The 25,760-nt window shown below is 39.0% G+C and overlaps 1 protein-coding gene across 1 annotated transcript; it reads left to right on the forward strand.

Annotated features, from left to right (window-relative positions):
* Positions 1-15,613: 15,613 nt before the first annotated feature.
* Positions 15,614-23,478, forward strand: PUB14 (plant U-box 14). The gene is made up of 5 exons (XM_088871096.1): positions 15,614-15,788; positions 15,885-16,281; positions 18,018-18,134; positions 18,291-18,704; positions 21,824-23,478. Exons 2-5 carry the CDS (start codon positions 16,006-16,008, stop codon positions 22,910-22,912), a joined length of 1,896 nt encoding a protein of 631 aa, XP_088727222.1. The 5' UTR covers positions 15,614-15,788; positions 15,885-16,005; the 3' UTR covers positions 22,913-23,478.
* Positions 23,479-25,760: the final 2,282 nt, after the last annotated feature.

Here is a 25,760-nt window from a genome sequence, read left to right on the forward strand (position 1 = left end):
TCTTTAGCCCTAGCACTAACAAAAAATCTCCGGCCTGAGTGCCAACAAAAAAATCTCTTGCCCTAATGCAAACAAAAAATCTTCGGCCCCAGTGCCAAAACACAAAAATCTCTGGCCCCAGCGCCAAAACACAAAAAAAATTTTGGCCACATCGCCAAAACACAAAAATCTCTGGCCTCAAGGCCAAAACAAATCTCTAGCCCCAACGCCAAAACACAAAAATCTCTGGCCCTAGTGCCAACAAAAAATCTCTAGCCCCAACGGCAACAAAAAATTTCTGGCCCCAGTGCCAACAAAAACTTTCTGGCCCCAGTGCCAACAAAAAAGTTCTTGCCTCAGCACCAACAAAATATCTCCAACCCCAATGCCAACAAAAATTTATGGCGCCAGCACTAACAAAAACTTTTCGGCCCATGCGTCAACAAAGAATTTCCTGCCACAGAACCAACAAAAACTTTCCAGCCCCAGTGCCAAAACAAATCTCCGGTCCAAGCGATAAAATTTTATTTTCTTTTCGGCTAGATAGGGATCAACGCCTACAAAAAAGCACCGACTACTCGACCCTAACTTCAAAACAAAAATCTCTCGCCCCAGTGCCAACATCAAAATCTTTGGCCCCAACGCCGACACAAAAATCTCTGGCCCCAACGCCAACATCAAAATCTTTGGCCCCAGCGCTGACACAAAAATCTCCGGCCTCAACGCCAACCTCAAAATTTCTGGCCCAGAGGCCAAAACCAATTTTCTTTTCTTACCAGCTAGATTGGGATTAACGCTCGCTAAGGGAACCCATTAGCTGGGCCATCAGGAGGTTCTTTTGACATGGAATGGTAAGCCCTCCACGCTCTCCCATAAAACGGACTCCAACAGAATTGGGAAAAAGCCCCTAAGTGAGGCTCCAGTTTGTTAGAGACAACTTTGATCACCCCTCAGGGAAAAGCTCAGCAAAGTCTCCCCCTTAAGGACTGCACTGATGCCGGTGATCAAGAAGAAAAACATCTATTGAGAAGCAATAAACACGTCTTAGTGGGGATTCAAAAGATGAACTTCGACGACAAAGTTTTCATTATGAATATTGTACCTCTCGCTTCTGTCGAATCGCAACATCCATCGGGGCAAGTTGTTGTGCATCATTTTTGACGTGCTTATGTCCCTTACACAAATAAGGAGAGAGTCAGTGACAACTCGGTTCTACTAGTAGTCAAAGCACTGACATACAAAAGTCGTACTATGAAATAAGCCTCAAACTAGACAACCTGTGGAGAGTATTATCATACCAAGGAATGGCCTTGCAACTGGAGCCCTATGCCATTGGCTTCAGAACAGTTCTAGACTACTGTCGCTGCATTTAGAACATCGAAAAACCCATGAGGACCAAATTTTGGCTCAATCGGGTCATCCAAAAAAGTTATATGCCCAAATTACCTCAAAACTGATAGGTAAACTAGATTTACACTATCGCGGTGCGCTTCACTAAACCAATCCTCAACTATGGAGCCTGCGACTTCACATTTTGAGATGGAATTCAATGACCTACAAAACCTTCATCCAGAATCGAGAAAAGCTCAAACTTGGACATGTTCTAGATCATGACGACCCTGTCATTTTGACATAGCGCATGAACCATGACGTGACCCAGAGTCAAATATTAGCTAGAAAGAAGGTGAGCACGAAACGAGAAAAATCAAGGTTTCAAGAAGAAGAAACCTCGAACCTCGTGAAGCACAGCTTGAGATCCGTGCATCGGATCATCGCGAAACTGAGTTCAATGCGACCACCTCGAGAAGTGCAGCAAACTAGTATAACTGTTGTATTTAATCCAAAGTTCGATAATCACAAATCCTAAGGTTACAAGAAAAGCTGGTCCGCTTGATCACCGGAATCCCTTTTTTCAATGACCTCCCAAAATAGGGAATGCTGCAAATGAAGACCAAAAAGACCAAACTTGGTGCAAAACGACTGTGGCAATCTCCTCTTTCACCTGCAAACAAAGTAAAGACTCAAAGGATCATAGTTGAAATAGCATTAGCATCCAAAGCTCACGAATCCAGTCGAACTTCCACCCCTTGGGAAAAGGCTGCCTCAGCACGATTAAATGGCATCAAAATGCTCAGAATCGAACAAGCATTAAATATATAATGGCAAATCATCTGAACCATCATTACAAGTTTCCAATAAAGCTACCAAGATCTGGCAATGGCAGAAAGCCCCTCAACGAGGGATAGTTTCGTCATTAGCATGAAAGGTTTTAAGGGCATTTTGGTCATTGTACTTAATTTTGGGATTTTGTTATAAATTCTTTTAATGTTAATTAAGCCTCATTTTTTAGCATTCACCCATGTTCAGTGAGTTCTCTATATAAACAAGCTTAAATCACTTGTAAAAGGATGAATTATTCATTACTCAAATAGAAGCATCACACTTGTTTTCACTCGTCTTTTGCTTCTAAACCCTTAATCCCACCGAGAGGAGAGATAAAACTTTCAAAAAGGAAAATACCCCTGAGTGCATGGTCTCATTATCTCTCTTTCCTAAATCAGGCTACACCTCGAGCCCTCTCCCTCTTCTCCTCTAATCACCACCTGCCCTCACACAGCAGCCTCGTTCATGATGGACGCGCGATCACGAGCGAACTCAAGAGTTCTAACCCTCGGGCCACCTCTCTAACTTCCTCTCATATAGTCGAGTTGAGTCGATAGACGCATACTCTCTCTCCCGCAGTCACTCGGGAGGAGTCAGCTTGAGTTGGTAGTCAAGAGGGATCCAACTCTTATGTTACCTCAATCACCCGACCATCCAGCACTCGCATGGAGAGGGAGAGCTTCATCGCTCTTCCTCCACATCCTGTTCGTCACAGAGAGGGACGATTGAACCCCCATCACAAGTACAAGCACAAGAAAGAGAGCGAACCATTTAGGTGTGTGCCCTGAACGCACCCCCGCCGCAAAAATCTCTCGCGTAGTGGTTCCTATCGGCATTTAGGAGAGCGTGCATATGCACACCCATGAATGTGCGATGCGCGTGGACCCTCCATGGTTGTTTTAGAGAGGATTTTCTCCCCCACACGTACCTCCCATGCTCTCGAGGACTTAAGAGAAAATCAGACCCCAAACATTTGGTTGTCTTTGTTATACTCACTATCATGCGTCTGATAAATACAAATTCGCTCCTAAAGCATCTCGTTGTACATTCATAAGCTATCTTTTTGCACAATCTCGAAACTCGCAAAGTATTCACATTCAAATGTGTCTTTTGGAGAGGATAGATTTCCTTTTCACGAATTATCACAAAAATTTCTAGAAGTAACCACAATATTACATTTACCAATTCCAGACAATGACACTTTTAACTCCGAACCCGAACTAGTTCCTAATCCTACTCCTATCATATCTCTTGCTGAAACTACAACATAACCACAAGAAGAACTATCATTGAATGAATCTAAATGATCCACAAGTGTTCGCAACATGCTAACAAGGTATAGGGATTTAGTTATCTCTATGGTCCATCCAGAAGTCACAACAATTTCACCCATGACACAAGGCTCTTCAACAGGTACTCGAAACCCTCTTTCCAATTTTGTTTCATATGCCAAATTCTCACCACCACAGTTTGCTCTTCTCCAAGCTATATCATCTCAAGAAGAGGCCAAGTCCTTTACCCAGACCAATAAATATCTCCATTGGAAAACGGCAATGGAAGCTGAGATTGATGCATTACAACACAATAATACATCGACACTACATCCCGTTCCTCATAGTAAGAGCTCATTGGGTGCAAGTGGGTACACAAGATAAAATACAAGGCCGATGGAACTATTGAATGGTACAAAGCTCGCTTTGTGGCCAAAGGATATACACAGGTCGAAGGGCTTGACTCTCATGAGACATTTACACCAGATGCAAAACTTGTCACTATGCGGTATGTACTTTCTCTTGCATTTATCTAAGGATGACCCTTCTATCAGCTCGATGTTCACAATGCTATTTTGCATGATGCTTTGCATGAGTAAGTTTACATGTAGATTCCACCAGGTTTGCTTAAAAGTGGGGAATCGAGTTTGTTGTTTTAACAAATAATTATATGGGCTCAAGCCAGCATCTCATCAATGGTTCAATAAGTTTTCTTCCACTTTGTAATATGTTGGTTTTATTCACTCTGTTACAGATTATTCAGTATTCACCGTATTTGTTGGAAAGACTTTCATTTTTCTCTTGGTTTATGTTGATGATATTATCATCACTGACAACAACAACCGCTTCATTTCGCTGTTAAAATGGTTTCTCCACTCCAAATTTCATATCAAGTATTTGGGAGTTGAAATTTTTTCTGGGAATATAAGTCGCCCATTCACCAAGAGGAATATTTGTTTATCAAATAAAATGTGTTCTTGATATTTTGGTCGAAGCTGGACTCAGGTGAAAAACCAGTTGCTTTTCCCATGAACAAGAACTTCGGCTTACTGCCACTGATGGCGATCTCCATGATAATGGTCAGTGTCAACGTCTAGTGGGACGACTAAATTATCTCGCTATCACAAGACTTGATATATTATATCTGGTCCATATCCTAAGCCAATTTGTGCGTAGTCCTCAATGACCTCACTACATGGCTGCTCCACGTGTACTTCGTTATTTCAAGACACGATATCATTTGGACTCCTTTTACCATCCAATTCCTCGCTCCAGACAATAGCTCACTGTGATTCAGATGTGGCAACCTGCCCCATGACCTGACGATCGACTACCAGTTATTTTACTTCCCTTGGTGCTTGTCCACTTTAATGGAAGACTAAGAAACAACCAACAATATCATGATCTTCGGCTAAAGCTAACTATCATGCCATGGTTGTAGCTACGTGTGAATTCATATGGCTCAATGCCTTACTCAGGACCTTGGTGTATCCCACTTTCATCCAATGCGCCTATGTTGTGACAATCAAGCTGCTTTCCACATGGCTGCTAACCCCGTGTTTAAAGAACGAACTAAGTATATAGAATTTAGGATTATCTCAATCCCAACGATCATGGGATTATTGTAACCAAGTTGTATATTGTAGACACCCCGATCTCGACTGGAAAGGTTATTGATAAGTTGAAATGTCTCAGGCAGACTACAATATTTGAACCATTCACCTCACCAATACATATTCTCCGTAAACCTAGAGGCTGAACAAGGGCATCAAGAGGATGAACAAGATGAGGCAAACTCAGAGCGGCCTGACTATGAAGAATTTAAGAAGAAAGACTCTGATGTTACCACAACGGGCACCAAAGCCTTACCAAAACTCTGACAGCAAGATACTAGAAGCACCCAGGTCACAACATGGGTGACCCGAGACACTAAAGGCCTGACGACATTCCCATTGGCGTCAACACCATTCCCATTGGCGCCAAGTCCCGGGCTCCCATCTTCAAGCACCAACAGGATCCACCTTTCAAGACCAGAACATGATCAGGATTATTGGTGGCAAAGCTAATGCCGCCATCATCATTTCCAATATTGTCAGGTCTCGAGACCTTCAACATCCGGGACATAAGCCTGACCGAAGTGACTAATGTGACAAGCTGACATGTTAGTCCGTACCCACCGCTATGACAGACCTGTATTGAATGTCAGCTGTCAGTGCAAAGCGAAGTTGTCAATTTTCTATTAGATGATGATTAAAAGCAAGCACAACCAAAACAACTGGATAGATGGTATTTGGCGACATTCCAAATGTTGCTAGCGCTAGTCGAAATAGCTTCAAACTGCGATTGACAAAATCAAAAGCAATCAGAGTATGCCACGTGTCCTGAACAGTGTTGGGCGGCAATCTGAATGTCATTGATGCCATTGACAATGGCACCGAAATCTAACAGATCGTACAAATCAGCATTAATGAGAAATTAATTTCTACTGCCTGTCATTATGACGAGCATTAATGACTTGGGCCCATTCCAATTAGTGCCAACGCCATTTCCAATAGCACCAAAAGCTCTAATGACACCAAATTTGGATATAGGCTGTCATTGGCTCATTTTCGCCTATAAAATGCCCCTTTTGCCTCAAGAAAAAGGTCTGAGTTCTCTTGAACTTGTGCTTAGACTATGCTAAAAAATCTCTTGATCTTAAGCCCAAGCTTGAGCTTGAGAGAAGAACCCCTTTGAGCAATCCCCATCCTACCAAACCCTTTGATCCAAGACTCCAAATACAAACCCCTTCAAGCTACACTTCAAACTGAAGGCGATCCGGATAATCAGACATTCTGGACCCCTTCTTCCTATTTCTACTTGTCCTATTAAGAACCGAGAAAGTTCGGGATGATAATGCAAATTTACTATTTGAATCGGTGCCGACTTGGAGGCCTTACTCATATGTCGTTTTCCCCTCTCTTCTCCTTTTTATTTTTTATTTTCACACATCATTTACATTTATTATTCTTTCACCTTCTCCTTTATTTCTTGATGTATTTCCCATTTTACTCTCTTCATGAACTTTGCATTTATTTCTTTTAACTAGATTTTTTTTATTTTCCCTTTTTTTTCTCTCATTTTTTATCCCTTTCATGATTCTCTTAGTTAATGTAGTATTTATTGTACTAAGTTAGTTATTTTTATTCTCATCTCTCTTCCTTAACTCTTTGTTCATATGATCTTTCCCCTTTAGGAGGATGTGCCTTCATTTCTCTTGATTGGGTACTTATTACTCTTCTTTTTATTTCTTTCATTTAATGATGTAGATCATTCTTTCCCTTACTTTCTTCTTCATTAAAGAGCAATCTTCTTTCCTCTTATAGAAAATAGTATTTTTTGTTCGATTATGGTTATGCTTTTTCTTCGTTTCTCTTTTTTTGATAGCATAGATTCTCTATCTTCACCTTAAGCTTTACTTTATCTGTTTGGTAATAATATTTTTCTATTTTACTTCACTTATTTATGTGAATGGTTATGTCCATTCTTCTTTCCCTTCTCTTATTCATGTAATAATGCAGATCTCTCTCATCTCTCATGTGTTCTAACCTAATGCTTATTGGTTATGTTTTTCCATCTTAGTTAGAGGCTTTTCGCTTTAATCTCTTCTCTTTCCTTCACCTTATAGTTTGAATCTCATCTTCTTCATTCTTCTCACTCTCCAATCTATTTTACATTTATTTTATCTGCTTCCTTTATATTTTGCTCAATATGCATTAGTCTTCCTTAGCTCCTTTCGACCGCATCTATTTTTCCACCTTTCTAACTATTTCTTTGTTAATAGTTTGGGTTTATGCACCCCTCTCATCTCCTACCTTCTCTTATACTTATTTTCCCTTTTCCCCTTAGATTTTGTCTAATAGCTTAGCATCTCCTCTTGTCTTTTTATTATATTTGCTTTCCTTGATCTTCACTACCTTCTATTAATGATTTACACTTATCTATCTTTCTCTTCCCCTTTTTAATGAATCATTCCTTGCTTCTCTCTATTTCATTCATCTTAACCCTCCTTCTTGTACTATTTCCTTTCATTTCTTTCCTATATTTATCCTTATTACTTTTGTTGCACATTATGTATTAGTATAAGCCATCTTTCATTCTCCTTTCTTCTAATTTACTTCTCTTCATGTTGTATTTTTATCTTTACTTGCATTTTATACTCATATCTCTTTGTCTCGTCGATGGGGATCTCATCATCTTCCTCCTTTGCATCCACGCCCGTGTCTCGATAGTAATATCTCTCTCTTTCATCTTATGTTATACATGCTTAGATTAGCCTTATTTTTTTGCCTCCATGCTTTTTAAGTTATTATTCTTTTTACATCTAATAGTTAGATTCTTTACTCTTGCTTACTCGCATCTACCTAGTTTAGTCACTTATCTTTGATTTTCTTCCTTTGTTCTCGTTTTACAGCTATTTTTCTAAAATATTCCTCTTAACTCAAAATCCTTTTTAAAAAATCTTCTTAGTTGAGTTCTAAGGTTGAGATAGTAGGGAAGCCAACTTTGTCGTTGATTGGAGAGAGACAAGGTCTTAGGACTCGATTCTCCCATGGAGCTTAATTTGATGGGACTCATGCTTTACCAACTTATCGATTTGTTTACACCCGAAATCAAGGTCGGGGCATAGTCCCCTACCTGCAATTTTGAGCATAAACAGTCTGGCACCCACCGTGGGGCCCGTCACGTTTTCTTTCCATCTCAACTGTTGAAGCGACCCCTTGAACCTTTGTTTCGAAGGGCCACCCCCAACGCGGAATTTATCTTGGCTCGTTGTGAGCTCTTGTTTCTTTTTGGGGCCCCGAAACTAACAAAAGTTACCAAGGAAAGTGTCAAAACTCCCCTCAGCAAATTTTGCCCATCCTGGTTCGCTCTTGCATTCTGGAAGTCCAGGAGCCTAGCGCCAGTGGCACTGTCACTGTCCATTACCAGTGGCACCAGGCTTATGGAGCTCCAAAAAGTCACTTTGCCCTTAGGGGCTTGCTATTAGTCATGTCGGCTTTTTTCTGCTGAGTTTCAAGAAAAAGGGTTTGGTGCCATTTGCATTGTCGTCAGGACCCTGACCCCCTGATCTTTGGTTGTGACCACCGACCACAGAGCTTTGGTGCCATTGACATTGACACTGGGATTCTATTGCCCCGAACCGTCTTTCCTTTGTTGGTACCATGGCTTTTATCACTTTCCCTCTCTTTCGTGCCTCCTCGACACCTTTGTTTGGAAGGGTCCTTCTGCCTCATCCCTATCTTGTGCCTCGAGTAGGGTTATACCCAACTCTTAGCGTGCTTGAGTCAATGTTAAGTCGTACTCTCTGTTTGAACCGTGCTTCGAACCTCCTTAACTCGAAACGCACATTGCTTAGCACCAAGGTGCCTGACACTTAGTCATTGCCAGGGCGCCTAGCCCTCCACGTTCATAGCGCCTCGATCCAATTCAATGTATCGAAGCGCACTCACTGGGTGTGATTAAAGCACCTCATGTTCATTTTTTCTTGAGCACTTTGTTGATTGTTTGACACACTTTTTCACGTGCATGTGTGCTGTTTGTCATACTTGCACTATCGCACTCAAGCGCACAAAGGCCAAACTTTCTCAAATATAGTTTTCGAAAAACCTACGTCTGGCCTTCATGTTTTCGGAGTAGGCACCTAGTTCTTAAAGAAAGAGTAGTAGGGATCGTGGGCCCTCAACGGGAACACTCTCTCTCTAAACTCGGCCTCTAAGAACACCTCACAATACTTTGAACCCATGGTCAGGTATAGGAGTGGCCCGGACCAAAGGTGGGGTGCGTGTACCCTGTTACCTTACGTCATTTCTAAAAATAGGTTTTATCCTACATAGCTCTAAGCCTGGCCTTACCTACTAGCGGTTTAGAGGTACCCGTGTCTTTTTGCTTGAACTATGTGCCTAAGTAGCGAGATGTACTACGACCCAAGTATAGTGGGGAGACTCGGTCAACGAGTCAATTGGCAACTCATATCAAAGGTCGGGTACATCAACCAGCCATCCATTGAGATAGCGCGAACTATCCCATGAGACTATGGAGTCCCGCCTAAGTCTGAATATGTAGTTAGGTCACCTAGTCATCAGTCCGGAGGCCAACTAAGTTGTCGGTCCGGCTGTAGAATCATCACGGTTTGTGCTTTCATTGGTGGTCAGGCCAGTGATTTAAGCATAGGTGATCCTCTTGTACCAATAGCACCCCATCCACCCAGTAGAGAGTATTCTGCTAGGGGTAGTACAACAAAATCTTCTAATGTCCGCAACAACCGTAGGGCTGACCAAGCTCCTCTCAGAGCCACTCACCTGGTCAAGCACAACCCGATCTTGGGATGGTCCCAAATCGACCGGCCTTGGACCCGTCATACCAGTTTTACAATCCTCAACCCAGGGAGACTCCTCCTATGGCTCTGGTATACCCACCACTACACCAGGCAACTCTTCTACATGAGACTGGTCAACCTGCCACTTTAGGAAGTAACCACTAGGTCTCATTTGCATAGGCAGAAATGAAATACCAATCTTTAGAAGGGCAAATGAAAATTATGCATGCTGTACTTCAAAGGTTAGGGGTCGATGATCCTTCTCTCATCGAGCCTTATGATGAATCTTACCCAGATAGATTCGCTGACCTACCTATGAATTTCTTACCCACGGAATTTCGAAATTGCTTTGGTGGTAAAGGCGACCCAGCCTTCACATAACCAACTATCTTTTAGCAGTTCCAGCAATCATAGATTGGCCAATTGCCTTAAAAGCGATGTTCGCCCATAGTCTCATAGGAGAGCCACTAGTTGGTATAACTAGTTTGTTAGGGACTACCCCGAGGCTACATGCCGAGAAATGTTCAAAAGATTCGTCGCTCACTTTGGTACTAAGAAACCGCGACCTGTCTCGATAGGGGAACTAGTTGCCCTCAAACAAGGACCGGACGAACCATTCACTGATTTCATCGACTAGTTTACCGCCATGGCCTCAAATATCACAAAATGCCCGTACCTTAGGGTTTTAAATATTGAATTAGGGTTTTGAAATTGTAAAGACTTGTCTTAAGGTTTCACCTAGGGGTTTTTCTTATATCTAGGGTTTATTTTAGCGCTTCTAAGGTTTAGGCAAATTTAAGGGATTTTTGGAAATTTTCCTTGTATTTTTTGTTTCTCTAATTTCTAAACAATTTCTACGATTTTTCTAAGGTTTTGCTATGTTTTTTGGAAATTTTGGGGATTTTATAAAGATTTTCCTATAATTTTTTGGTATCATTTTCTATGCAAGATTAGTGGGTTTTACATAGGCTTAGGGCCTTAGGCAGATTAGGTTTCTTAGGTTAGATTGGGTAAAAAATCATAGCCAAATTGTCTAGTCCACTAGGCCAAACGATGTGAATCGTATCGTTGAACTAAACTGGAATTTTGTCAAACAAATTTCTTCCAGCCATAACTTTCAAACATTGTGTCGGATTTGAATGATTCTTAAACCGTTGGAAAGCTTATGACCTCCTCTACAATTTGGAATCAAGCTTATGACCTGGCCATTGCCACCCCAACCCACCTACCAATTTCAGCCTAGATCATCTAGCTGTGATTCTAATCAAGGCCTAGGTCCATTCAATGCCACCTAATTAAGAGTACACTCTCAGTTCCAAATGAACCAGTTGGACCTTCATAATAATTAATCACTGCATCTTTTACCAAAAAGGTAGTTTACCTCTCATGTGAGTTCTATGTAAGCATGTAGGGCTAACAATAAGGATTGGTCGGTAATTGGAATTCATCTTTTCTTTGCTTGTATCACCGAGACACTCGAGGGGCCGGCCATATTTACTGTTTTCGGGAGATCTAGCCCATTCAAATCAAAATAGAACGAGCACCTACGACTAAAGGGGATGGAATGTTGACCAAAGGGTGAGAAGATCATGGTGTTTATGCTCCGATCTGCTCAAATCTTTGCAAAACTGAGTTAAATTTTAAAAAGTAGAGAAAGTAGGGTCACTTGAATTATGGGCCTAATAATAACAAAAATCTATTCAGATCTGATTATTTCTTGGGTCCATTGGCAGCGTCAACTCCAATTCCATATTTTGACTAAAAAACACTTTTCAATTTAAATAAATATAGTAATAAATTAATTTCCAAAAATAAATAACACATAACAAAGAATTAAATGAAGAAATAAAATTAAATTACACACAAAAATAAATAATTAGCTCTAGGGATCCGAAACCTAGAGTTTTGGGCTTGGATCAGGCTGCTCTTCTAATTAGCATCACCCGTTACTTTTTTGGATGCCTTTTGCTAGTTGGAATTGGTAGATCTAAGGTTCTTTGACATAGATATAGGGTTCCTAAGGTAGGGAAAAAGCTGAAAAATTTTAGGTAGGGTCTACCTAGGCTTTTCTGAGGGCTTCTAAAATCAAATACGAATTCTAGGATTTTTAAGGATTGTTTGGACTTTTTCTTAATTTTTTAGAAATTTACTAAGGTTTTTTTTCTAGTTTTGGGTATTTTAGGCTATTTTTACTAATTCCAGGAATTATGTCCTATTTTCTTTTTTATCTCTCCTTTTGGGTTCTAGAGAGGAGTATTTATAGGCTTCAAGTGGGGATTTTTTTTTTTGTTTTTTTTTGGATTTATCTTTATTTTTTGGTTTTATCAAATTAAAAAACACGTTTACTGCATCATCATGTCGTGTTTGGGCCTGTCGGGTCGCGGCATGGCCCACCCCGAGGCTCGACATTTGGGTGGTACATGGACCAAATTGTCATGTTCTGGATCTATTTAATCATAAGTCCGATTTGGGTGATTCTTTGACCGTTGAAAAGATCTCGATCTCAGGTTCTACTTCAACTTGGGATAAGTTTTGGGCAATTTTGGGATACTTTTATTGGGTCTAGGTTGCCTAGAGGGTACTAAGGTTTGTGTGATCATTGGACTCAGAATCGAGGTTTTTAAGAGCTTCTTTAGCTGAAATTTGGAGGGAGGTGTCTACAAATGGGCAGGGCCAAGGATGGACCTAGCTCGGGTCCCCATAGGGTTGGCCCTAAGCCGGCCTAGCCTTGACCAAGCAAAAAGGGTCATGGCCGGGCTGAGCCTAATTAAAAATAAAGAAAAAGGAAAAAAAAAGTGCAAAAATAATGGAGCAAGGTCAGCTGGCTAACGTGGCCCTAGCCCAATCCCACACCTAGCTGACCCTCGAGCTACATTTTGTGGAATATGCCTTATTGTTATAGAACTGGGCCAACCGATTGCCCCTAGGCTTGGGCCTAATCTGGGGGGGCTAGCCTTGATTATGTCAAAAGGGCCCCGGTTTTGTCTGGACTGGCGTTCGGATAAGCAAAATTAGAAACAGTTGGCCCGGCGGCCCTAATCCAATCCCAACCCTAGCTGAACGCCATTTTTTGTGGCAAATGCCCTAGTTTGAGCGAACCAATTTGCAATGCCCTAGGGCGTGGCAAACTATACATTTTTTCTTTTTCTTCTTCCGAATAATCATTTATCCATGTATAGTTCTTTTTAGAGTAATGATCCTATGAGACCCTCCCACACCCATGTATGTAGGATCCCAAAGGATCACCATTAAATTTGACACAGATCTCTAGAAAAGTTATCACATAAATGTGGGACTTGACTTTTCTAGAGATCTGTATCATATTTAATAGAGATCCTTTGGGGTCCCATATATATGGGTGTGAGAGGGTCTCATAGGATCATTACTCTTCTTTTTAACTCCCTAACCAATGGAAAATTAGATACTCCACGATTGTGGTGAGAATTCCACATAATGTTTGAAGGGTGCGGTTTGCATAAAGCCTAGCCTCTAAACAATCAAATTAGAGCCTACCTTCAAATAGTGTCGAAAACTGTCTTCAATATTGAAAATCTTTTTGATAGCCTTAAAATATATTTTCATCTTTATTTATAAAGTTTAAAGCTTAAAAAATAGTGTAAATTGAGAAATCCATGAAAACTTCAAAATCTTGAAAATTGACGGTCCAAAAATGCGTTACAAAATACGCGATTTCCAAGATTTGAAATCCAGTTTTTTTGCATGTCCATGCATCTTGATGTTGAGATGAACAATTTGAGGGCATTTGGGCATCAAAAGAACCTCTTCAAGTGAAAATTTTGATGTAGGCTCAAATTTGATTGTTTAGAGTCTCGGTTTTATATAAACTTTTCCCATCTTTGAAAGGTGCTTGCGGCATGCCAAAAGTTTTTATGCTCCCTCCTAGCATATCCCACACTCACTCCTAAAGCATGAAGCCTTTATCAAAGACTGCTTTTTAGGATCTTCATTTTTGGGGTTATTTTTTTTCCCATCAACTTTAAAAACTAAAGAAACAAAATAAAAATATAAAAATATCATTTAAATATTAAAACGTGATATAAAACCGGTCACAAGTAATTGGGAAAAGTTATGATGATGATTGAAACATATATATATATATATAAATATTGAAATATAGATCATCGGTGAAATCTAGGTATTTATAAACTTAAAATTTAAAATTTATTTTTCCAAGATACTGATCCAGTGATCCTAAAGTGGATCACTAACTTTCGTATGAAAATTTCCCAAAAATGTACGATGTGCTCCCGCAGAAATACGCTATAAATACGCGTTATTAGTGGCCAAATGCGACTATTTCTTTACAATTATTTCACGTGGACCCTCTCATCGAAAGTGGAAGTCCTGACGCGGCCCACCTCAATACGCGTCGGTCAAAGTGCGTAATAAAATGCGAAGACTAAAGTGGCGCTGCACTTGACTTTCCGGGAAACTACTAAAATACCGTGGTCATTTTCCGAGGATGGCTCAATCAATTGACTGATATTTTAGGGGTGTTCTAAGAAATTTGAAATTTAACTTAGGCAATAGTTCCCTCCACCTTGTTAATTATTTATCCAAAAGTCAAGGATTATTTTTTCAAATGTTTATGCAATTATAAATCATTTTTTCAAGCATTTTTTTGAATTCCAAATCATCTAATTATTGTTTCACAACTCTGGAATCACCTTCTGGATAGCCTATGCATTGTACTGATATGGTATTCCGGATTGGCTGAATCGATTTAAATTCATAAAAATTAATAAAAATAATATCAGGCAATTGAGAGGGACATAGTTTGCATCTAACAAAGTATTACCGACATCCTACATCTAATCAAATAGAAAAGATAATGTCCACATGTCAAAAGATTAATCAATGGATTTTCCCATAAAATATAGTTTCCCCAAGGTTTTTTTTTAGTGATAAAACTTGCGTCTTATTTCTTGCATGAGCTAATTGTCGTAAAATCTACGGGTGTTGCTTGCTTATTTTGTGACGGTAACCGAACTCGGAACACTGGTCGGAGCCTAACCTAAGGTCTAAGATTCCGAGTCTTTCCAAATCTAAAAAAAAAATCATTTTCTAGACGGAATACCTTTTTTTATTCTCAAAAATCATTTTGGTGAGATTTATTAGAACTTAGTAGCGTATTATAGGAGCGCATCATTTATTGTCTAACCGCACTTTATATAAATTTAAATACCAAAATCAATACCAAAACGGAGTACTATGAGACTGTTACTTACGTAATATTGGAGCCTTGAAATCCAATGACATTTACTGTTGGACTGCCCTTTACAAAGGTCAAATTGCAAACATAGCTCTAATTGCTCTTTACCTAAAGATAACTACCATTTACAAAGGTCAAATTGCAAACATAGCTCTAATTGCTCTTTACCTAAAGATAACTACCATATTGTCGCCCTAAAATGAAGACCAAAACTGAATATTGCCGAACTATCTTTTATACAATACAGGAACCCTGGAATCCAATAAGTTGGATTGCCGGTCGAACTGCAAACATCTACTGTCGGATTTTAGTGCGCTATTGCATTTACACAATACTCGAGCCCTGTTTTGGTGGGCTAGAGAAGAGATACTTCGATATGGTAAAAGTAAAAAGTGTAGTTTAAGTATTTTTTTTTTTTAATTTTGATGTGTTATTTTGTAGTACTTTGAAAAAAAAAAAAAGGAATTTCATAGAATCGTGGTCTTGTTTTTTATTATTATTATTATTATTGATTTTCTTAATATAAATATGCATTTTCTCTCTCTAGGAATTGTCCGAGCGGAGACCTTTCATTTCATGCGATCATATGAATCTTTCTCTCTCCTATCTATCTGAATCTAGAGCAAATTCTCAAAACCCTTTTCCTTTCCCTCCTCTAGGGTTCTCGGTAACCCAAGACTTTCTATTTTCTCTGATTTTCTCTCTCTAAAATAAGTAGCCAATCTTTTTAGGGTTCTTCTCAGCTTGAAGGGTGCTGACCTCAAGAAAAGGGTTCTCTTTACAGGTTTCTTCTTTGTAATTTGAGGCGTTAATTTCCTGGTTTAGTATCAGAGGAGAGTCCTATACATAATTTGTATTGTTTTTTTCCTGCAAGTTCCAGCGATTTGGTTTTTGGGTTTTCTTCTGCAAAACAAGGGACCATTGCAGGCCAAAATCTATTGCAGATTGTTTTTTCTTATTGGACATTTTGCAACAGCCTGTGAGGCCCTTTGTATACCTTCATGATGGGGAGCGAAGAAGGAGAAGATATAGTGCAGTCTTTGATTGATTTGGTTAAGGAGATCTCAGAGCTTCCAGAATGGAGAAATCCATGGAGGAAACAGTATTACAATCTGGTGAGGAGAGTGAAGCTATTGGGTCCTCTGTTTGAAGAGTTGAAGGAGAGTAGTGAGACCCTCAACGATGAATCAGTTACAGCTTTTGTCTCTCTAAAGAACTCATTGTTATCGGCCGAGGAGCTTCTAAGATTTTGGCATGAAGGGAGTAAGCTCTATCAGGTATCCAAATTTCTCTTTTTTTGTTTCTTTTTTTTTTCTTGAAACGAATTTTGTTTCGTTGAAATGGGTAGCTTTTTATTGAATATTCTCATGGTTTGATGAAAAAAATGTGAAGGATAACTGTTTTGCAGCTTTGGATGTATTTTATTGATTTAGCTTTTAGAAATAAGAAAAAGAGTTCATTGGTTTAACTTTCAAAAATAAAATGAACTGATCGACTCCGTATCTATTAATGGAGATCAATCCGAGTAAAACCTTAATATTTAGGTGACTTTTGGTTTTGGGTGTTCAATAGGTATGCACCTTTGTAATCAAAGATAAGATTTTGCAGCATCAGGAGGACCTAGTTTGGGAATAGCAAACTGTAGCGTTTGGTTTTCTGATCAATGCATGGCAAATTGTTTTATGACGAATTTTGTTTTTGAAGGTTATCTAAGAAAAATAGTTTTAAAAATTGTGGCCAAGCATTTTTAATTTATTTTTTATTGTTCCCCACTTTTTAAAGGAATTTATAGGACATCACGGACTGCCAAAATCAGGTTGGAGAAATTGATTCGATCTCAGTCACAGGATTTCACAGATTCACACATCTGATTACATTATTGGGTACCATCTAATCAGTGTGATAGTTGGGGAAAAGGGGGAGTGTTTCTAGATAACCAAGGTCCAAAAGCCAAATATTTGTTGTTGAGCAATTGTCAACAATGAATGTGGTCTGTCGCTACTAACTATGAATAAAAGAAAATATTCTCTCTCTCTCTCTCTCTCTCTCTCTCTCTCATGATTCGCTTCAGTAATCACAAAGTCTATCTTAAGACTTAGAGCTCCTCTGGAACAACCATGAATTCCTGGAAATTGCATATTTTTGTGGAACGCAAAAAAGTACACTGCAAGAAGGACAATAGTAACCAGTGATTTGTGGTTATCTTATATGCCCAGATAGAAGATCTTTTTGGAAGTCTATACCACAATTGTGATGCCACGCATGTGCCACTGAATGTAGTTGTTTGAGTAAGTAGAATATGCTTTACTGGGCAAGTCTGCCTCACTTGGAATGCCACTGTAAAAATTTCAAGTGGCATTTAAACTATTTTGAGGTTAGGGTGACTTTGAATCCCCATTTTACAGATCTCTGTCTACCCAATTGGCGATACATAGCATGATGATTCACTTTTACGCTCTATTCTTATCTGTCGTGCCTCTGTGTGTAAGTGCAAACCCGTGTTTGACGGATGGAGGGAATCCAAGTTGCACATATCTACTTCCACCCAATTGGCTGTATATAGCGTTAGTGTTCACTTTTTAGGCTCTATTTTCATCTACACTACCTCTTTGTGTGAATGCATGTGCGTGCTGGAGGGAGGGGGGGGGCTGGATTTGGGGTGGAGGGATGGAGGAAGGGAGTCCATGGATTAACTTGGGATCTGGTTGTCTATTGTTTGATGCCTTTCATGCATAGTTTTCTATGCGCAAGGGTTTGGATACAGCTCTAGTGTGCTTGGGATCTGGTTGTCAATTGTTTGATACCTGTCAAACTTCAAAGTATTTTCCTAAGCAAGGGTTTGGTATATTTGGCTATTTTTCATTAAAAAAACCATATATGGTTATTTAATTGTTGCAGCGCTGCATATATTCGGAACCATCATATTAGATGTAAAGCAGGCTAATTATCTTGTGAAAGCTGATTCTTTCCCTATATACTTGCATTACTTTAACAATGTATTTATTTGTTGCAGGCTCTAGAAAGGGAGGATATCATGAACAAATTTAACGAGGTGACAGCCCAGCTGGAGCAGGCACTAAATGGGATTTCTTATGATAAACTTGATGTATCAGATGAAGTTCGAGAACAGGTACTATTTTATCAACAGTTCTAATTACTTTTAAATGAAATGAAGCAGTCTTGTTGTGGCACATAGAATTGAAATTAACCTTGAACTAATGTTATTATAGCAGCTAGAATTGAATTTTTAACTTACTACGAGTGATAATCCATCTGTAATCTCCAGGTTGAACTAGTGCATGCGCAATTTAAAAGAGCAAAAGGAAGGATGGACATACCTGATATGCAATTATACATGGATCTTTCCACAGCAAGAAATGAAAAAGAGACTGATCCAGCTGTTTTAAAACGGCTTTCAGAATCACTTCAACTAAAAACAATTAATGATCTCAAGAAAGAGTCACATGCCCTTCATGATATGGTTATTTCTAGTGGGGGAGACCCTGGTGAAACTTTTGAAGAGATGTCGGCTTTGCTGAAAAAGTTAAAGGACTATGTACTCTCTGAGAATGTAGATACTGAAGCCTCTGAAAGCGAGAAGAGCATGGAGAAAACCAGATCCCCTGTCATCCCTGATGATTTTCGCTGCCCAATATCTCTTGAATTGATGAGAGACCCAGTCATAGTTGCCACAGGACAGGTTTGAATTCAAATTAGTTTAACCATGCGTTGACTATTCTTTTGATGCATGAAGTGCTCATATGATAAAAACATAATGATCTAAGTGATTCACTGATTATGTTTTCGAGCAATTTTGCATGAGTTGCATTTGCTGTTAGATAACCTTAATCAACCATTCAATATTAATCTAATCTTTTCTTTCACAAAACAGGATGTAACCCTCCTAGTTATAACGAAAAATTGTGTTTGTAGTAAAACTGGTTGTTCTAATGTGCATTCCAGTTTATAGAAAAACAACTGAAATCAGTAGTTTATGGAAAGGGATACTGAATAATAGGAAGACAAAGAAGAAAATCATAATCCTCTTGTTTCATTACTGAACAGAAACAAAGCATAAAGGAAAAGAGATAAAATAGAATATGATTAAAAGTTTCAAAAATACAGTTATATTTTGTTGTTAGCAGATTATAGGAGTCTTTTTTTTTTTTTTTCATTCAAGTAATCAAATTTTGTTAGTGGCTGGTAAATATTATTATACTCTTTATAGTTTTATTAGGTAGTTAAGATTGGAGGCCAAGAAATACAAAAAGAGTACACTTTTGATATATTTGGTTAAATAATCCAGGAAAATAGAGCGTTTGAGGAAGATGTCGCACCTAGATTTAGAGCTAGGTGGACGACGTGGAGATGTGCAATCAGAGTTTTATGTGATCTTCACATACCAATGAAGCTGGAGGGCAAGTTCTACAGTATAGCTGTGAGACCAACTTTGCTTTATGGGGTGGAATGTTGGGTGGTCAAGAAACAACATACCCATAGGATGAGTGTAGTTGAGATGGATGAGTAGCAAGACAAGAACGTAAAGAATTCAAAATTAATACATTTTGGAGAACTTAGGTGTGGCTCCAATAGGCAATATGATGAGAGATAGTAGACTTACGTGAGTTATCCATGTGCAACATGGACCCAATAGTTAGGAGGTGCGAGTTAGCTCAATTGGAAGGCTCAAAAGGGCAAGGGTAGGCCCAAAAGGACATATTTAAAAGTGTTGAGAAAAAATATAGGAATTTATGACCTCACTAAGGGTGTGACCCTTGATAGAGCAGAATGACAGACCAAGATTCGTGTAGTCGACCCCAAATAGTTGAGAAAATGCTCTGATGATGATGATTATAATAATCAACATGGGGCTCTAAAGCGGTGTGCATCAAGTTTCACTTAATGCAAAGAAACAGTAAGGTATTTATACTTATGCAAAGGAGAGCGTAAGGGGGTTGTAAGAAACGGAGAAGCTGGGAAAGAGGAAATAAAGGGGAAGAAGGATGGGGCTTGAAGGAAGTACAGAGAGGGGAGGGACAATGAACAATGGCTCTCATGATGGTGAGAGAAATCATACAATCAACGAGGGATCCCTTTGTATGTCATTGCAGGCTGATGATATGGCCTTAGAATTTACTTTCCAAAGTGTATGACGAAAAGAAACCAACCTTCTGTTGGCAGTGGTTGGCACCTAGACCTTGTCTAGAATATTTACCAACAATCATAGTAATGGGCATTGTCTACACCCACCTGATAACATTGATTAGTGTTGGCAACAGGCTGGACCGATCTTGGCCAGAGCCTTGCCTGGACAGGGCCGAGGGTGCTTGGCCGGGCCTGGCTTACTAGATTCAAAGATAATAAAATAAAAAAACAAGATAAAAATCAGCACAGGGCCGGGTCAGGTATGGTGGGCGTGGTTGTGGCCTTGTCCCAAGACCAGCCTCGCGGGGCACATTTTCTAGCCCAGGCCCTAGTTTTCCAGGGGCCGGCCAAGGAGGGGTGGGGGGTAGCCTTGCCAGGCTTCCAAGCCTATTGTCAGTCCTAACATGAGGCCTTCCACCTATACGAAAAGCATTGCATTATTCTATGAGAATATTATTGCAATAGGATCGATTCCTGAAGTGGCAACAAGTCTCACATCCCCAATGAATCGCTTGACGCATCTCCAGACAACATCTCAAATTGCCTTGGCCTAAGTTCATTTTGTATCAATAATGACATGTTACTTGTAATGCTAGGCAATAACATCATGGCAGACTATTCTTTCTCAAAAAAAAAAAAAAACATCATAGGATCCCTTGCTGTAATTAACGTTTTAGAAAAACTCTTTTGCTCCTCTCTTGAAAAAAGGTACATTTGCTAGCCAAAAAGATCAATCACCACACAATTGACCTTTCTTTTTTTGAGAAAGGTTAACTTTGTAAATGAATAGACACACAATTGACCCTTCTTGGACCAGCCTTCTCCTTTGCTTCCCCAAACATGAAATGGTACAAAGGATTGAATTAGCGTCACTGAAGGGATGTAAAATGAAAAAAATGGACTAAGCAAAACATAAAGAAGAAATTAGCATACAGTTAGATTTCTAAGGAAAAAATTGATGAAGCTAGTGTAAATGCACTGCACAAGTACAGTTGCTCGGGCTTGCAGGGTGCTGAGGCCGAAGCCACTCCCCCAATCCCCCACCCCCTCCCCCAAAAAAAAAAGATTAAATCAATTATGATTAACTTATATTTAGCTTTGTTTGTACTTTTTTATGGTTCATGAAATTATGATTTTTCTATTTTTTCTCTTTTTTTTTGAAAGATGTATTAATAGCATTTTAGTTGATTATAATGTTTCAATCCAGTTGTTCGCGCTTGGCAGGGTGCCAAGCCCAGTAGTTTTGTTTGTACTTTTTTATGGTTTTACCTTTTTTATGATTTTTCTATTTTTTCTCTTTTTTTGTGGAATATGATTTTAAAGGAGTTTTTTATTTTTGGAGAACTTCCTCTCATTTTTTAGATGGTTTTTCTGCTGTTTATCATTATTTTTTCCTGATTCTAACCAAAATTGGCAGAAGTTTTATCTTATTTATTTGGGTGTGCAGACTTGGCCGAGTCAACTAAGACTCGCCCCTGCCAGTGGCCAAGTGCCACGGCTGAGCCGAGTATTTAATACAGCTGTTGGAGACAAATCAACAATTCAAATTGTTTGTCTATAGAATTTACACTGGATTGCTCTTTGAAAAAATGTGTTGGTGTTAATGTTTGCATAGAGTTCATAGACCAAGCTAATAAATTTGTTAACTTCGTTCCTATTCCCTTTGCAATGTAGACATACGAGCAATCATGCATCCAGAAATGGCTTGACGCCGGTCACCAGACTTGCCCCAAGACCCAACAAATGCTACCACACACTGTCCTTACCCCCAACTATGTCCTCAGGAGCCTCATCGCACAATGGTGCGAAAACAACGGTGTCGAGCTCCCAAAAAGAGCAGCAGCTTGCCAAAGTGGAAAATCTACTTCAGGATGTGACCGAGCAGCTATCGAAAACCTGTTGCAAAAGCTAACAAGCACGAACCAAGAGGAACAAAGGGCAGCTGCTGGTGAGCTTCGCTTGCTAGCCAAGAGAAACGCTGATAACCGAGTTTGCATAGCCAAAGCTGGGGCCATTCCCTTGCTAGTCGACCTTCTCTCATCACCTGATCCCCGAACCCAAGAACATGCAGTGACAGCTCTCCTTAATCTCTCCATCAACGATAGCAACAAGGGAAGTATAGTCATGGCTGGTGCTATACCCGACATAGTTGATGTGCTAAAAAGTGGGTGTATGGAAGCAAGAGAAAATGCAGCTGCAACCCTATTTAGCCTCTCCGTGGTGGATGATAACAAGGTGGCTATTGGGGCGGCAGGGGCAATCCCAGCATTGGTGGATTTGCTTTGTAAAGGAAGTCCCAGAGGGAAGAAAGATGCAGCTACGGCATTGTTTAATCTATGTATTTACCAGGGGAACAAAGTGAGAGCAGTGAGAGCTGGGGTGGTGATGCCTTTGATGAGATTATTGATGGACCCTGGTGGTGGAATGGTGGATGAGGCCTTAGCGATTTTGGCGATATTGGTCACCCATCCTGAGGGGAAGGCAGCTATTGGGCAGGCAGAGCCTGTGCCTATGTTGGTCGAGTTCTTGAGGACTGGGTCACCAAGGAATAGAGAGAATGCAGCTTCTATTTTGTTGGGATTGTGTACTGTGGATGCACAACATTTGAGCCTAGCACGAGAGCTGGGGGCTGAAGAGGCTGTGAGAGAGTTGGCAGAGAGTGGGACAGTGAGGGCAAAAAGGAAGGCTGGGTCATTGTTGGAGTACTTTCGAATGTCTTCTGAGCAGGCAACCTTGCCTTCTGAGCAGGCACTGTCTTCTTAGAAGGCTTTGACTGGTGCGTCTTTGGGTTAGAGAGTGGTTGTTTTCAACTGGAGGTTTGCTTATCAAAGAAAGTTCACCCTATGCTGCTGTGGTGGGTATATTTCGGACTATCCTTACAAGTTAGTTTGCTATAGTGGGTATATTTCGGACTATCCTTGCAAGTTATGGTGGGTATATTTCGGACTACCTTTACAAGTTGGTGTGCTATGGTGGGTATATTTTGGACTATCAAGTTATGGTGGGTATATTTCGGACTATCCTTACAAGTTGGTGTGCTATGGTGGGTATATTTCGGACCATCCTTACAAGTTGGTGTTGTCTCTCTCTTCAACAAAATGTATTCTCTCTCCTCAACAAAATGGTCAAAATGGTGAAAGGGTACTTTTGTTGTGGTGGTCTGGCATGTGGGTTGAGTTTGAAAGGGTAGTTATTGGCTGTATTTATCATGTAACTGTTATCATGATTATTTAGATTTACATGGTGGTGTTCTTGTATCTTAAAATTTAGTAATTACTCGTAAAGAAAAGGATATGGTCGTATGTCATATGGCCATGCTTTAATGGAAACAGTTTTGAGTGTTGTCTGTCTCTTCAACAAAATGGTTGAAGGGTACTTTTGTTGTGGCGGTCTGCCTTGTGGGTTGGGAGTTTCAACAAAATGGTGGAAGGGTAGGGTTGTGAGTTTCAACAAAATGGTCGAAGGGTACTTTTGTGAATTTGAAAGGGTGAGTTTCAACAAAATGGTTGAAGGGTACTTTTGTTGTGGTGGTCTGCCTTGTGGGTTGAGTTTCAACAAAATGGTGGAAGGGTTGGGTTGTGAGTTTCAACAAAATGGTCGAAGGGTACTTTTGTGAATTTGAAAGGTTGAGTTCCAACAAAATGGTCGAAGGGTACTTTTGTGAGTTTGAGAGGGTAGTTTGTATTTGGGTTGTGAGTTTGAAAGAGTGGTTGTGGGTTGAGTTTGAAAGGGTGGTTGTAGGCTGTATTTGGGTTGTGAGTTTCAAAGGGTAGTTGTTGGCTGTATTTGGGTTGTGAGTTTCTAAGGGTAGTTGTTGGCGGTATTTATCAGGTATCATGTTTATTATGTTTATTAAGATTTACATGATGTTGTTCTTGTATCTTAGAATTTAGTAAGGGAAAAGTTTATATAAAGTTGCAACCTTAAAAATGTGGAATTACATATATACTTCAAAAATCCATCGAAAAAGGTTGTTTAAATATTGAAAGACTTTCTAATTGATCATCTCGACATCGAGATGTAGGAATGTATAAACAAAAAGATTGAGTCCTTAAAATAGTGCATCTTACAACATATTGTCTAGACTGTCCATATTCAAGATTTTAAACATGTTTATAGATCTATATTATTTTAATCATTTTAGGAGTTTAAAATTTAATAATTAGATATAAAAATATATTTTTAGATAATCTTAAAAATAATTTACACTAAAATTACATGATAAAATTTGGAGGTGCACTTTAATTGGATTATTTGAGGTTGCAATTTACCGCACCCATTTGGTAATTACTCGTAGAGAAAAAGGATATGGTCGTATGGCCATGATATAGTCATATGGCCCATGCTCAGGTCGAGTCTGTGGTGGATGACGCTCTCTATTAGTAATTCATGGGAAGAATGATCTCTTCGGATATTAATGGATTCATGGGAAGAATGATCTCTTCTGATATTAATGGAAAACAATGTTCTATTTTACGCCCGGCTTGGTTTCAGTGATTGGTTCCTGAAACGTTTCAGTGCCTGGTTTTCAGTGTGTGGTTCTTGAAACGTTTCTCTTTCAGGATCAATTGCTTGGTTCCTGAAACGTTTCTCTTTTCACGATCAATTGCTTGGTTCCTGAAACGTTTCAGTCAGTGCTTCTCATTTGGTTAATATTCCCCTAGAATGTTGCATGCAATATTTCAAAGAAGTGCATGCCTTCCCCTTTCTATATCTTTCTCAAAGATACAAAAAGAGAAACCGTGCATCTCTCTAAAATTTAGGATTTCTTTTGCCTTTATTCTATATCTCTACACACAATATTTTTTAGAAAGTCTCTCTTTAGAGTTCTCTCTATTTTTTTTAGATATGCACCTATAATATAGAATTTTTCTCTCTAGATATACCTATTCTTTTTTGGGATTATTTTTCTAAATTACAAAAAGGAAACTTTGTCTCTCTTTAAATTTAGCATTTCTCATGAATTTCTATAATCTCCCCCTTAAGAACCGTACCCTAATTCTTGAGGCTCCTCACCATATCTTCTATTTAACATTAGGGTCCCACTTTATTCTTGTGATACGAGTGATATTTTAAGAGAGATATTTTAAAGTGTCAAATACATGTTATTTTTTAATATTTATTTCAAAATGTACAAATTTTATGACCATACTTCTAAAAACTCAAATTCTTTAAAATTATATTTGAAATTAAATATAATTATATATTAAAATTTATAATTAAAAAAAAAATAGACTAATTTAACCTGACGATGGTTTTAGTAGTTATAACATATTACTAATAAAATAATAACAAAGTAACTATGATTTTTTCATGAATATCACAATTATATGTTTCTAATTATAAATAGTTCAATATGTATTTATTTTTATTACCATTTTACTAATATTAATGTAGTAATTCATGTATTACCATTTTTAGACATGAATTTTGATATTATGAAAACTAAGTTTACATATAATGCACTTTTCCATCGGAAAACATGTAATTATTTAGGTGATCGCTTAACGCATATCAATATACTATTTTATCGCATATTACAAAATTATTTGCATAAATGCTTGAAACATATATGCATACTCTTAATTACATATTTAAGTAATTATTTATG

This window comes from Amborella trichopoda, chromosome 7, assembly GCF_054954075.1.
Source record: "Amborella trichopoda isolate Santa Cruz 75 chromosome 7, AtrichopodaSantaCruz75HAP2 v2.0, whole genome shotgun sequence".
NCBI classification, from domain to species: Eukaryota; Viridiplantae; Streptophyta; class Magnoliopsida; order Amborellales; family Amborellaceae; genus Amborella; species Amborella trichopoda.

What these genes read in the sequence shown, in the direction of transcription:
- PUB14 (XM_088871096.1), top strand. Translation starts at nt 16,006, where the DNA reads ATGATGGGGAGCGAAGAAGGAGAAGATATAGTGCAGTCTTTGATTGAT. An exon ending in CAGATGAAGTTCGAGAACAG is followed by an intron (nt 18,135 to 18,290) that starts GTACTATTTTAT and finishes TGTAATCTCCAG; the next exon opens with GTTGAACTAGTGCATGCGCA. An exon ending in TCATAGTTGCCACAGGACAG is followed by an intron (nt 18,705 to 21,823) that starts GTTTGAATTCAA and finishes TTTGCAATGTAG; the next exon opens with ACATACGAGCAATCATGCAT.